At 39.5% G+C, this 13,972-nt stretch overlaps 1 protein-coding gene across 1 annotated transcript in view; it reads left to right on the top strand.

Annotated features, from left to right (window-relative positions):
• Positions 1-13,972, top strand: part of itfg1 (integrin alpha FG-GAP repeat containing 1) — a 170,352-nt gene that overhangs the window by 44,971 nt on the left and 111,409 nt on the right. Inside the window, exon 9 of the mRNA XM_032560744.1 lies at positions 8,409-8,503. Within this exon, the coding sequence (XP_032416635.1) occupies positions 8,409-8,503 (95 nt within the window). The remainder of the gene's footprint in view (positions 1-8,408; positions 8,504-13,972) is intronic.

Raw genomic sequence — 13,972 nt, 5'->3', positions numbered from 1 at the left:
CTGTCTCTTCCTATGTATTCTATTATTTACGTGGCCACTAACAAACAGAATGAATGTGTTTCCCTCCTGCTCTAACTTTGTCAACATTACTGGCAAACACTGAATTCTATTAGAATGCATTTCTCTTTTACTGCAGCGTGGACGATTGTTATCTCCGTCTTTATCTTTAAAAAATTGACCATAAATGATAAGAGATGTAATGGACAAAAACAGAAGAGACAGAATAAGGAATATCTTACACGGCAGAAAGTACAGACGAGAGCAAATCGAAGCACCACGGTGTAGGCAGCACGGATAGAAAATAGAAAGTAGAGACGATGTGAGGCAGAGTAGAGAGCAGCGCTGGATCCCTGTGTGATCTGGAGTGGGAATTATTTCCATCACACATCACATTGTCAATTCTCACTCTCTGCTTTTACCTGCTCTTTTCTCCCCCTGTTCAGCGCTACATTTTTCTCAACACATAAAGGACTGTATGCGCCAGCCTGCCTGTACTTCTGTAGAAACTGCAGTACAGGTGGAAAACTTCTGTTTTCCACCTGTACTGCAGTTTTGGCTTTGTCTAAAAACTGCTGAAAAGCTTAAGTTCTGCGCTGCAGCAGAGGTACAGATGTTACTATGTTTAAGTCTGAGTAGTACATTTGACCTTCTCAGAAGATTGGGCAATTATTCAATATAATTTTTCATTGTACAATGCATTTAAATTTTTTTTTAATTTTTACATCTGATTGTAAAGTGATATTTGTTGTGATTAAAAGACAGCTATGTTCTTTCAATGTCCTCTGTAGCTTTAAAGCCTTGAGAGTAGAGGAGAAGCATATTCATGCACAAAACATATAAGAAATATTGGTTTTCTTAGTTTATTATCTCTGTTTAAACACCGTCTGTCCGTCCGTCTGTCCATCCATCCATGTTTACTCATCCGTCCGTCTGTCCATCCGTTGTTTTTCATCATCCAACAATTCAATTAACATCAGTCCATCATGTACAGATTCATCTACTCATCTATCCATTTTCTCATCTGTCTATCCTTCTGTCCATCTTTCCATCCATCCCTTTCAGTTCTGGGGGTTTCAGGGCTACAGTATTGGTATATAACACTGTGGTAGGGCTTCATCCTACTGGCTGCCAGTTTTGAACCTCGCTCCATCTGGAGAAAGTGATCGTTCTCATCCAGTTAAACTGTTTCTAATACGTATTCAGTGGATTGTCAGTATCCTCTAATTTGACAAAGAATAACAATGCATTTTATTTGATCTCCAAACATTTTCACAAAACACATTAAGCTAACAATGTGATTTTAGTCGAGTATGAGACTATCGTACTGAAATTGAACTTTTAATCATAACCTACCTTTCACAAATTAGATTTTTTTCTCTATTCGTGCAGAAAGCATTGATTCATCTTAAGCCATGCGTTTACCTTTAGAACGGTCATGGAAAGCAATAGGAAACCCGTCCACTGTCTCGTGTTTATGAGCGAACGGTTCTGCTATTAGCCCGATTCCCATAATAAATGCACAGCATATGCCAGACAAAACACAACCATCTGCCTGATCACTCAAGTAATTGCTTTTTTCAAAGTGACAGCGGCTGATGCATAATTCATCATTAGGTAAAACGCAGTGAAGTTTCACAACCGGATGTGTCACCAGGCATCAGTGCAGGTGGAATACAGAGACCAGCAAAGGGGCAAATTTTTATGTTTTTAGAAACGGCAAAATCCCAGCATGTTTAAAAGTGTTTTTTCAAAATGGGAAAGGCTGTCATCATGCCCTCTGTGTGTGTGGGTGATGAAGTGTGTGCTTCCAGGCAGGTAAGTCAGCATGTGCGCAGCCTAGTTGTCTCTACTCTGCCCTCAGGCGTTCTTTTTCCACTCATCTTATTATATCGTGTAACATTCACCTCCCTCCCTCTGTTCTGTCAGCCTCATTCTCCCCTCAACCACTTTGCACTTTTTTTTTCTATTCCTGTATTTTTTTATATATAATTTTACTGGCCGTCCTGTCCTGTCTTGTTAACCAGCCTACGCTGCTTTTCTACGCTCTTCTTCTTCTTTTTTCTCTTTTGGCTCCATCACTTTCCTTCACTCCCAGAGAAAGGCCTGTACCTTTTTCAAACAGATGTAGTGCAGTGCTGCTTGTCTTGTTGAGATCAAAGTGGCTTTTACTTTGTGCCACGTGTGTGTATTTGTGCCAAAGACATCCCTCTCTAGACTTCCTAATGAAGGAAAGAGGTCCCAGGAGGAATAATAAAAACCTAACCAAGCTCCATTTTGTCAAAGAGTTTACATTAGCCCTAATGCAAAAGTTTTTGTGGTTTGCAATTGCTGAATTTAGATCGTCATTTGCACATTTTAACATGCAGTTTGTAGCAAATATCAAAATTCCTCCATGAGCAAAGTGTCCCTTACCGAAAGAAAAGTCTTCTTTCCTAATGGCATTCACCACAGTTAAGTGGTGACCTTAAATATGAATTACCAACTGGACCATCTTCCCAATTTGCACTTTTAAAATGAATAAATGTGTTTTTCATTGAGCCTCAGTTCTGGGGGTTTCAGAGCTGCAGTATTGACATATACCAATACTGGTGTACTGTGTTAACGAGACACTTTTCATGATCTTAAGGATTCAGTTTTGGTTTTGTGTTAAAGATTGTTTGTTTTGTAGTTGTACTTTAATTATTTTATATCTTTGTTTGTCTCTCGGTTTCCTTTTTGTTTGTACTATTGCGTTGTTGTTAAAGGGATTCTTTAGTCTTCTTCACCGATCACTGTTACCATTGTTGGGTTTATTCTGCCTATTCATTCTTCTCAATCCGTGCCCCATTTTCCTCACTGGGTGTATTATTTCAATATTTATATCAAATGATGCGTAGTATTGTTTCAGTTCCCCTATTATGATCTGTAGAGGGAGATGAAGATAAGAGAGATGTGAGACAAAACCGGTCAGTGATTACAGGAGGGGTTTGATTACTATCCCAACTTTTCAAGTAAGATTTGAATAGATCATTTTATGAACATACCAGTTTCAGCAGGCAACCTCTTGGTTGAATGAAATGATCAATTCATCTCATGATAAAATAAAATGAGTCCTGTAATTTCCATTCTGATGAAAAATATTGTTTGAAGGGCAATTTTGTTTACAGGGACTTTTCATTCATTGTTTCGGTTGTATGTGTTTTTTATTCCCGTTTTATTGATTGTTTTTGGTTTATGGTCTCAAAAAAACAATACTATTGATTCTTGCAATACTTTCTGGGACAATTTATTGTCCGACAAAGTTTGTTACTGTGACCCAATGCAGGGTCCTGTCCTTTGCGTATCTTACAGCAAGCATCTGTTAGGTGGGATGTCTCAAAGTATGTTTGTGTGAACACGTGTAATAATTGGCAGACGTCGGGATATTTTGCAGAGTGTAATATGAATGCCACCAGGTCACACGGCCTAATCGTACGGTCTGCAGTCTCTCATCTTTTTATCCACTTTGCCTTCTTGATGCCGTTTTCTCCAGTCCAGCGCCATTCTGCAGCTTCAGTGCACAGCTCCCTCAACCCGTCTCCAACATGCCACACATCAACTGAAAGGGTACGAGGGGATAATGCGAGAGGGGAAGACAGACTCAAAGATGAGAGAAGTTGAAAGAAAGATAGAAGGAAAGGTAAAAAGGCGAGCATAAGGAAAAAAGGCGACTGGACTGAGGAGGCGAAGGTGGTCGAGTAAAGAGGACTATTACAGAGTCAGATGAATAGACGAGATGGAAGATGCAGGAAAGGGCAAGTAGGATGGGGGAGTGTGTGTGCTGAAGAACTGAATAATCAAAGAAATAACCTCAGCAGGACTGACTCTCTCCTAAACCTTTTGCTTTTCTCCACCTTGGTGTTTCGGCCCCGAAACTTTCCAGTAGAGCACGCCTCGATGCACACATGCTCTTATTTGAATTTGTTTGCCTTGTTTCAACATTAATGCAACTAATTAGAAAGCATTGCTCACGTCTGAATTATTTTCTGCTGGTGGGGGCATGTGGGAGTGTGTTTTGTCCCACCATATGTTACAGTACATGTGCCGGTAGATATTAGCAGCAATCCTGCAGCCCGTTCGGATGTGTCCTTCCATCCATGTCGGGTTTTCTTTTTAATCTGATGCTTACCCTAAACTTAGAATGCTATAGAGTCCAAACTAGACATTTTGCATGTTTTATACCATGAAAAGGAGTCTTTTAAATTCACAGAATCTTGACTTATTAGCTTTTTCAGCATCTAATTATCTATCTCTTTTTCTCCCACTCTGCCTCTCGCTCAGTTGCCCCTGACAGCCACTTTGAGTTTCTCCTCCTCCCCATCTTTGCGCTGTCATTCATCATCAGAGTCATTCGGTTCTCCTCTTCCACAGGGCACAACATCTGCTAGGGAGTCTGGCTCTTACCATGTTGAAGCAAATTTGGATTAACAGAGCAGTGGCAACCCGGGCTAAAAACGACTTTTTAAAAAAAAATTAAAATAACAACTTTATGAGCACAGCATGAAACTTGTCAGTTAGCGGAAATGCACAAGAACAGCCTCCTGGAATGTAAACCATAAACTAAGATGCTTATCAAATTAGTGAAAATCTTCCATCCATCCACCCACTCGCCCATCCATCCATCCATCCATCCGGTTTGGCTTTTAGATGCATAACGGAAACCTCCCATGTTGCTAAGTGATGCCAAGCACAGCCGCTGAGTTCCTTAGTGGGTTCACACTTTACTTCACTGACTTTGAAACGCAAAACAAAATACTATCTGCAACTGTTCCATTATCAGTTTTCTTCTGGAGAGCTCCTGCAAACATCCATTTGCAGCTTATTGAACTGCAGTTTTAACAGCACACCCAAGGCAAAGTATGACTCCGTGGGTCCTGCTTAATTTTTACTCTTCATCCATGAATCAATGCCCCTAAGCTAAGCTTCCCCTCTAAGCTACTCAAATTTTACACGTTTGTCAGGACCTGTGTGAGAAACTGTTCTGTGTGACGAGATGACACACAGACGCCGGCTTACTATTGTGTACCGCCAAAGAAATCTAATGGTTTCCTTAGTGGACCAATACCAAATATTAAAGAATTTGTTGCCAATTAAGAAAGGATGCAAGACATCCTGTTCTGTCAAAAGAATGCAGAGCAAAGCTTGTCTTGGTTAAAAAATTTTTTGTACTGTTGAGATTTCTCTGGCGAGAACGATGTTTATTTTAAAAGACAAATTTAAAAGAGAAGTTTTGTCCAGCTTTGTTTTTATAAAGATAATAAAAAGCTGTACAGTATATGTGACTAGCATGCTGTGCGTTACAAAGGCCTGGCCAGTTTTCCTCGACATGATGATACTTCACAGCAGCTTTATTTGTATGACAAGCATTTTATTTATTTGAAAGGCTAACAAGACAGATTATTACAATGTTGGATGATTTTATAGACCATGACAATCACCATGCGTTGAAAAGAATGATGTGCTAATTATTATTATTATTTTCTTTTTCCTATCGCCACTGAGTTATTCACCATGCTACCTTCGGTTCTTAATGGCCTTTGGTTATGATGGGTTGAGTTGCCTTAAAGGCAACTTACTCTTGGGCTTACTCCAACCATATAAGTAAGCCATTTCATAAAGTCTAGAAGGCTACAAAGCTGCGACAGACTGCCGACCTGTCCAGGGTGACCCCGCCTCTCGCCCGAAACATTAGCTGGAGATGGGCTCCAGCACCCCTCCCGACTCCACTAGGGACAAGGGTGTTGGAAAATTGATGGATGGACGGATGGATAGAAGGCTAGAAAGATTTCAAAACACAGTATTTTGCAGTCGGCTGTTGTAGTCAACAACTACCCATCCTGACCTGTCTCCTCGGCTAAAAGATGTCAATGAAGAAAGGTGGCATGCTATAATACATTCTGTATTCCTTTGCGTCATTGGAGATTTAAAGTTCATTAGATTTTAAAGTTTACTGATCTTTGAGACAATAACATCGCATACCTGCGCGATGTCATGGCGCATACCTGCGTATGTCATGGCAACTGTAATGCCATTCAGTTGACATTACAGTTGCATTCAGTGATGCCAACTGAATGCTTTACAGTCGCATTCAAATACATCGAAAATGCGACTCAAATCTCGTAGCAGCAATAATATAAACTAATCACATGTTACTGTGCTTACATGTGATTAATCACATGTTACTGCCGACGCCTTGTCTGTGCAGATGAAAATTTGTGGAACTTTCTCATGATGAACAATTGAAGCGGGTGCAACAGCTGGTGGCCCGACCTTCTTTCTGAAGAATTTAACTATTATTTTACCACTTGGATTCTGAAGGACCGAAACATTTCATGCAAACACACACACACCTCTTTCAAAACACAGTAGCACATCAGAAACAGCACACATATTTCCTAAGCAATTATTATTGTTATATTTTTTTACAAAGGCCATTACATTTCTTCATGTTTAGACCCATGCAAGAAGTAGTTATGCCAAAATATGTGGTATGTTAATCAGCGTGACGGAGGCTTAAAGCACAGAGTGGATGCAAGGACTGATTCATGGTCACAAATATTGCATTAAATCTTTGTTAATAGTCAACTGGCACGATCAAATTTAAAATCCATATTTCCAATTTCTTTGTCTAAAACAGTGGTTCTTAACCTTTTTTGAGGTACCGAACCCACCAGCTTCATATGCGCATTCACCGAACCCTTCTTTAGTGATAAATAAAATATTTTTTTTTTCCAAATTCAAGACATGGGTATATGTTTTTTTGCTGGTGCACAAAATGAGCCGTGCATGAACGTCACTTTGCTCAAAGAACAAAACCATGAACTCACAGCAAGTTACAGTATTACTTTATTCTGGCCCCCAAAAAATATTTCGGCCCCATAAAAGAATTTCAGCCCCCAAAATATTTCTTTACTATTTTACTAATTAAAAATAAATTTGAATTTTTTTCAAAGAATTAAAAATTTTTTAATAACTTGATTTTTTACATTTTAAATTTAATTAGTTTTTTGTCATTTTGAATCCACAAAATACTTTTTTGGGGCCAGAATAAAGTATTGCACAAATGACATACCTGCAAATCAGTGTGACTTCTGCTGTTGTCTTTGGGAGACCAGTTCAGAGAGGCGTGGCTTCACCTTGGCAAGTGCATCTTCAGAGCAAAGTCTGTTCATTTTCTTCTTTTTTTGCTCGACATATTTAGTATGGATTAAAATATTAAGAAAGAAACCACACGACGTACAACTACGACAGCTGCTGATACTGTGCGCACTAAATTCCCCGCAGCACTGATTGGCTGAGCAATGTAGCATGATCCTCTGCAGCAAGTGATGGCCAAGCGGGGCGTGTCATCACGACTTTACACAAGTGTGTCTTTACCTCCGCGGCAGAGGCTCCGCCGAACCCCTGAGACCGACTCATCGAACCCCTGGGGTTCGATCGAACCCAGGTTAAGAACCACTGGTCTAAAAGCTCAAGGCTGTCAATGGTGCAGAAAGTGGCCTACTCAATGTTGGTAGCAGTGGGTAGTAATTCATCATATAATGAAAAATCTTTTTAATTTCAAAAACTATTTTCCGTCTAACACTTGTACATTTGCAGACTTTTTGTTCTGCTCTGGAGTTTTCCAGGAATCTTTTTTAATATTTGTTTCTAAATTTCAGCCTTCTCTGATATTTGGATTCATGTATGTATTCAATGTTGCCAAGGTGTCAACACCCTTTGCTCTTCAAAATATTTTCTGTTGCATATTTAGTCCTGGTGCTTGACCTTGTGGTATTTAAAACAAACCTTTTGGATAACAAAATAACTTCATGTTACAACAGCTTTACATTTTATCAAAAACATTTTGTTAAGCATCACCAAATAGAAAATTTGTTCCTTTTACATAAACCTGAGCTACAGCTGAACCTGGTCCAGTGAAGCCTTTTGGTTTTGAATATCCTCTGTTTTAACTGAGGGAAATTCACTTCTAACTTGTACTCCAAATAAACCCCGCGTGGTTTAATCCTGATATCAATTAATATTAATGAAATGGCAGTAATTACTTGTACTGGATAAAAAGAGTTGGGAACTCATTGTTCAAGTCTAGAGACATTATTGAAAGACATCAAAGAGACAAGTGCTGCTAGGATTTGTGTGTGCTGGTGGAAAACAAGCAGGTGTTCTTGTGATCCAGTTCACACATGGAAAATAAAAAAAAACACAGCACCTACTCCTTTGTTGCCTGAAACGTTGCTGCTCTCAAAGTCACAGCAGAACAAATTCACGGAGTAGAGATGGAATGAGAATATTAAAATAGCACAGTTGCGGGAAAGCAAAGTCTCACGTTTCTCTTCAGTTCAACCCTGTATTTTTATTCCCTGATCTTACTTTGCGTTTCATTCTGGCAGATGGAGATGGCTATCAGGATCACCTTCTCCCCGCTTGTTTGGATGAAGCCTGTCAGAAGAGTGTCATCTACATCGCCAAGCAGAGTACAGAAGAGGTACACACACACGCACACACACCCACGCAACCACTTTCAGCGGTTAACCTGCTTTGTCCTGCTCAGACCTTTGCTGTCATCTGATATACTGGTTAATGGACAATCCTGTGGGAGGGAATAATTGAATCCCAAAGTAAAAAGAAACTGCCCTCTTGTTCTCATCTGAGTTATTGAATAAAATAACTACTGTGAATCTACTGTGAGATTCTTTTTGATGCTCAAGCAGTGCCCAGATTTATGGCACAAGCAAATGTGACCACCATCAGACTTCTGTGTCAATGGTTTATAACCCCAAAGCGACCCACATGCGCAGAAGGAGAACGCAGATGGCACACACGGAAGTAATAATGAATGTCACCGACTGTGGATCGATTTTAAAGTTCTTGAGGGCTGACAGTTTTGTCACAAAGGAAGTGAATAAAAACAAAGCGCAACTACTAGCTAGAGTCTTTTGTGGAGAACTGACTGCAAATTCTGTAGAGGAGGGGTGAAAAGACTGGAATTGGACCATTCACTGCGGTGAAAAAGTCTGCTTTAATGTAGCCGTAGGGTGCTTTCAGACCAGCCCTGCTTAGTCCACTTTAATCAAACTCTTTAATCATTTGCCCAGAAAGTCTAGTTCATTTGGGTAGTTGTGAATGCACTTTTGGTTCACCCTGATGTGGACCAAAAATGCAAACTCTGGTTTGCCAAAAAATTTAGATCTTGGTTCATTAGAAATTAACTCTGGTGTGGTTCAAATGCATATATGAATGCAAGGGATTGTGGGAAAGCTAATCCAAAACAAACGCGAGAGTCTATTGTTATCAGGAGAAACAGCTCGAGGTCTTTTACTAAAGACAAATGAGAAATCCTACAACCGCTAAAATCTGAAGGCCCTCCATTTTGTTTACGTTTTGTGAAGAAGGAAGGTACGCTCATGTTTTTGTGTGATTTCCTTCAGCGGTTCTTGCTGATCCGCCACCACAGGTGACTGGGGGAACAGGTTTCTCTAAAGGTTTGGTTCATTTGTCGGCGTGAAAGCAAACCCCACCAGGTGAAAATGCAATAACAAATGTCGCAGTTTTGGTCCCCAATTGAACCGACTCTACCGGACAATCAGGAGTGAAAACACCCTTAGTTCCTTCTGTTTGGTGAGTCTTTCCCAAAAAGCCCTTTGGTTTGTCAACCATTCCTTAAGGGCTCTGGCTGCATGATTTGGGTCATTTACCTGCTGGAAGACAAACTCGCCTCAGTCTCAGGTCTAACTGTTAATAACAGGAAGTCTTCCAAGATTGGATGGTATTTAGCTTCATCATCTTTCAATGGCCAGCCTGAACCAGGTTTCTTGTTCTTAGTAAAGAGCAATGATAATCCCACCTTACGTTTTTCATGACAGGTTAAAACATAAAACTACCTTTGCATTAGAAATGGATACTTTAAAATATTTCAACATGTGAGCAATTTAGTTCGAATCCCAACACGACAAATATTTACCTGCAGTTCACCAATTGTTTCTCTGATACAATTGTTGTCTATTTCAAGAAGCCAGTAGCCATGTGGCTCACTGCAGGAGGTCTGGGCTGATTCAGGACATCACTTTGTTTGTGGAACAGTGTGAATGTGACAGATTTGCACACACGTTCGCTCATGTAGTTTCATCTAATTAACGTGTATGCATTTAATGTAGCGCATACAAACATGTTCACGCCAAGTTGTTCTTGCACCCAAATGAGCACACGTCCGCTCCACAACCACCTACAGAACATCTTGTGCGATTCTCTCCGTTAGCTGTACGTTTTGGCAAGGGGGCTCCCTATAATTTCTTCTGACCAGAGAACTGGCATTCGCTCATTTTTAATTCCCAGTCCTCTCCCACACATGCACACGTGCGTATGAAAGACACGTCAGACCTCATAGATGTGCGCATTCTGTAGAAATGCTTTCTTTTTTTCTGTTTTTTTTTTTTGGGACTGTCAGCACGACCAAAAATGATTGAAAGAACAAGAGAAAGGAGGCGTGTTGAAGAGGGCGGGGAAGGGAGGACTTATCAGCGCTGATGGATGAAGTAAACACACGTTGTGTTCTTTGTTGTTGTGTGTGAGAGACCGTCATTACTGTCAAAGAAAGAGACGGCGAAAACAATAGTGGGTGGAGTGAGGGCCAAATCTATTTCTCTTTAAACTTCCACAGCTGTTTGGAACTGCTTGGACACTCCTACGGAAAATATTGTCTTGACTTGTGCATTTTTAAAAAATACAATCGTTGCTGTAGCTCTACCCCTGCAGTCTCTCCAGGCCTTCAGCTGACAGGATTACAGGAGTCTGCGGGGGGGCTTCCCACAGTCTGCTTCATTTTTGCTCTTTCTAGACACACACTGATCCCATTTATAGCCACTCAGAGCTCCTCTCTCTCTTAGACCCACACCCTCAGTAACACAATGGGATAATACCACAGACAGCAGTGTAATTGTGTGACTCAACTGTCAGACAAATTGAAGCAGGTAGACAGGGTGTATTTTTTTTATGTCACACACTAACCAGACTATCTGAAATATTCCTACCAACAACAAGGTGACAGAAATCTCAGACCATGACAATTTTATTAGTTGTATTTTTTTCTTATGTTAACATTGATGCTGAGCAGTATTTATCCATTCACAATCTTTCAAAGTAAGGACCATTCAGTTTTTTTTGTTTTTTTTTTTAAACATCTTAGAACTAAACTGGAATTCATGTTTGGTGTAAAATGTTTTCAACACACAGCTGACACAACATACTGGAGCACTGTAGAGCTGAATCTGATTAAACACAGTAGGTGTTAATCCTGTCTGGTTTGGATTGTTAGTGGAGTGTAAGCGCTAAGAACAAGATTCTCGCACTCTGCACACCTGCCAGCGATGAGTGAGTGACCCAAGCAGCAAGTGTTTGGCCGGCGGCCACGTCTCCTGGCCCCGAGTCAAGGCAAACCACAAAGAAGTGATGAGCTCTGCTGACGCTCCTGCTGCTCTTGTGATTCGGCTTACGTTCACTACAATGGAGAGCCGTTTCGTTCAAAATTCAACAAATAAGTTATATTATTGATAAATGATTTCATGTATATTCTGTGAAATAAATAAATGTCCCCATTAAAACAAAAAAAGTAAAGCTTTTGATTAGAGATGAATTCCCGTACTCCAGTGATATATGGAAAAATCCCATAAATAGGTTAAAAAAAAGTGTCACAAAGTAAAATGCCATTAAGAAATTAATAAACAATGGAAGAAATTCATAAATAAATATCTAAATAAATAGCTAAAGTTTTTATTTAGGAAATAAGCTCCCAATTGAAAAATATATTTGTTATTTCACAGGGGCCATTATTTATTTGGCATATTTATTATTCACTTATGAATAATAGTATTTATTTAATTTCATATGTAAAGACTCTTTATGCTTTACAACAATGAGCTTATAAATAAGAGCACTCAATTTGTATTAACAGCAAGTGATAATCTGGCTGCACAGTGGCGCAGTTGGTCGATTCCTGGCCCGGGGCATTTCTGCTGTCCCTGTGTTGCCCTGCGACAGACTGGCGACCTGTCCAGGGTGACCCCGCCTCTCGCCCGGAACGTTAGCTGGAGATAGACACCAGCACCTCCTGACCCCACTAGGGACAAGGGTGTTAGAAAATGGATGGATGGATGTGATAATCTGGAATATTCTCCTTGTTGGTTAAAGAAAATATCACAGCATGTAGGAGAGATTTAGAATAGGCTCTATAAGCCTATTTGTAAATGTAATGTTCAATACTAGTTTATACTTACTGCACTGTTGGTAAAAGTCCTTCATATCATCACCTAAAATAATGCCCTTTTTTTTCCCCAAAAAAGTTTTTTTTCCCCTAAATTGTCTTTTGTTTAATTTTATTGTCAAAATCGCTTTTGTTTTGGCAGAAACAAAAATATTTTAGGAAGGTGACGATATTTTAATTTGAATTAGTGGCAGATGTTGGTTCAGTTAGCCTTAACTCTCATTCATTGAGTTAAGGCAAAACAAAGCTAACAAAACTAATATGCTTACACGGGTTGTTTTATGAATGAAAATATAGACTTGTTGAAAATTATGAACGGTTGTAAAAATTGTGCTCTAGAAGGTTTCTGTGCTGCAGAGAAATTTTTGCTCATCTCCAGCTTAACTAGTTTAGCAACATTATGCTAATGTGTTTAACAAGTGTTTGGCAAGCTGAGACCTTTAACCCTGAGGCATCAAATCTTAGCAGTGATTTCAAAGAACAAGTTTATATAGAAAGATTTTTTTTAACCCAAATTAACTCATTCTTAATATGTATTTATTTTTAACCTGGAGACAAATCAGATGTTTGAAATAATCTAAATCTTTTGTTGGAATTTGGGACGTAGGAGCATTCTTAAAAAAAATCTAAATTGCTAGCAAGTTGTTTTATAAAAGTATGAAAAAAAATACTCGTATTAAGTAATACGGTCTTCCCAACAAGAAGAAACTTTCATGTGTTCTTTGATTAAAAACTGATTAAAAAAAAATAAGTTTAAGATCGTCACACATTGCTTTTTATTTTCACTTATGTCATACATGACTTAATTAAATCACAAATTTCATGCCTTAACTGAACTATAGACTTTGATTCAGGTCTTTGATTCAGGTCTCAATCAACTCAATTTCTAATAATCACTTTACACTCCATAGCTACAGAACTTTACCAGAATCTAAAGATTGTTTGCAAACATCCTGGTGTCGGGTTAACAAGGGCACCTTCAGTGATCTCCACCCCTCAGCAGGCCGTCGCTGTTTTGGCAGCATGTTAGAGATGAATTAGAAGGCTCATGCAATGAGCAATATTAGTCAAAAATCTTGGTTAAAAACAGAACCTGCATAATGAGCGACGTTTTTTATTTTCCTTTACACGTCTTAATGCACATTGATTTATCTCATCTAACTACATTCCTTTGCTAAGCTCAGTCTGGAACCAATTCCACACTGAGGCTGCTCCCCTGTCAGTGTGAGGAAGACTGCATCTTTCCAACCCTTCAGGTTAGTTGGTGAGTCAAAAAGGTGACCCTGGCAGCAGGCAGCAGCAACACCAACCCTCCCCCGACCCGTCCATCCATCTGACAGAAAGACGTGTGGAGTCAGTCCATCACTGGCTCAGCTACTTCCTGAGAATCAGTGAGCCCATTTACACCGAAGCTAATGACTGAACACATGCATGTAAATGGACACCAACAATCACGTGTCTGCAACACTCATACTGTAGATGTGCTTTACTGATATACACTATGTATTAACCAAATCACTAAAGTAATCAAAGTTGTACTGTTGTCCAAGCATCGCTACAATCGCTGACGTTAAATTTGTGGGGTTTATTTTGTTGTTTTCGCCATTTAGTTGATTTTTTTTTAATACAGTGGAACCTCAAGTTCAGTTTAATTTGTTGCGTGACCAAACTCGTAAGCCAGTCTACTTGTATTTGAAA

Source organism: Xiphophorus hellerii, chromosome 4 (assembly GCF_003331165.1).
Source record: "Xiphophorus hellerii strain 12219 chromosome 4, Xiphophorus_hellerii-4.1, whole genome shotgun sequence".
NCBI classification, from domain to species: domain Eukaryota; kingdom Metazoa; phylum Chordata; class Actinopteri; order Cyprinodontiformes; family Poeciliidae; genus Xiphophorus; species Xiphophorus hellerii.
The sequence above is the reverse complement of the archived record's forward strand: the minus strand, read 5'-3'. Positions and strand labels throughout refer to the sequence as shown.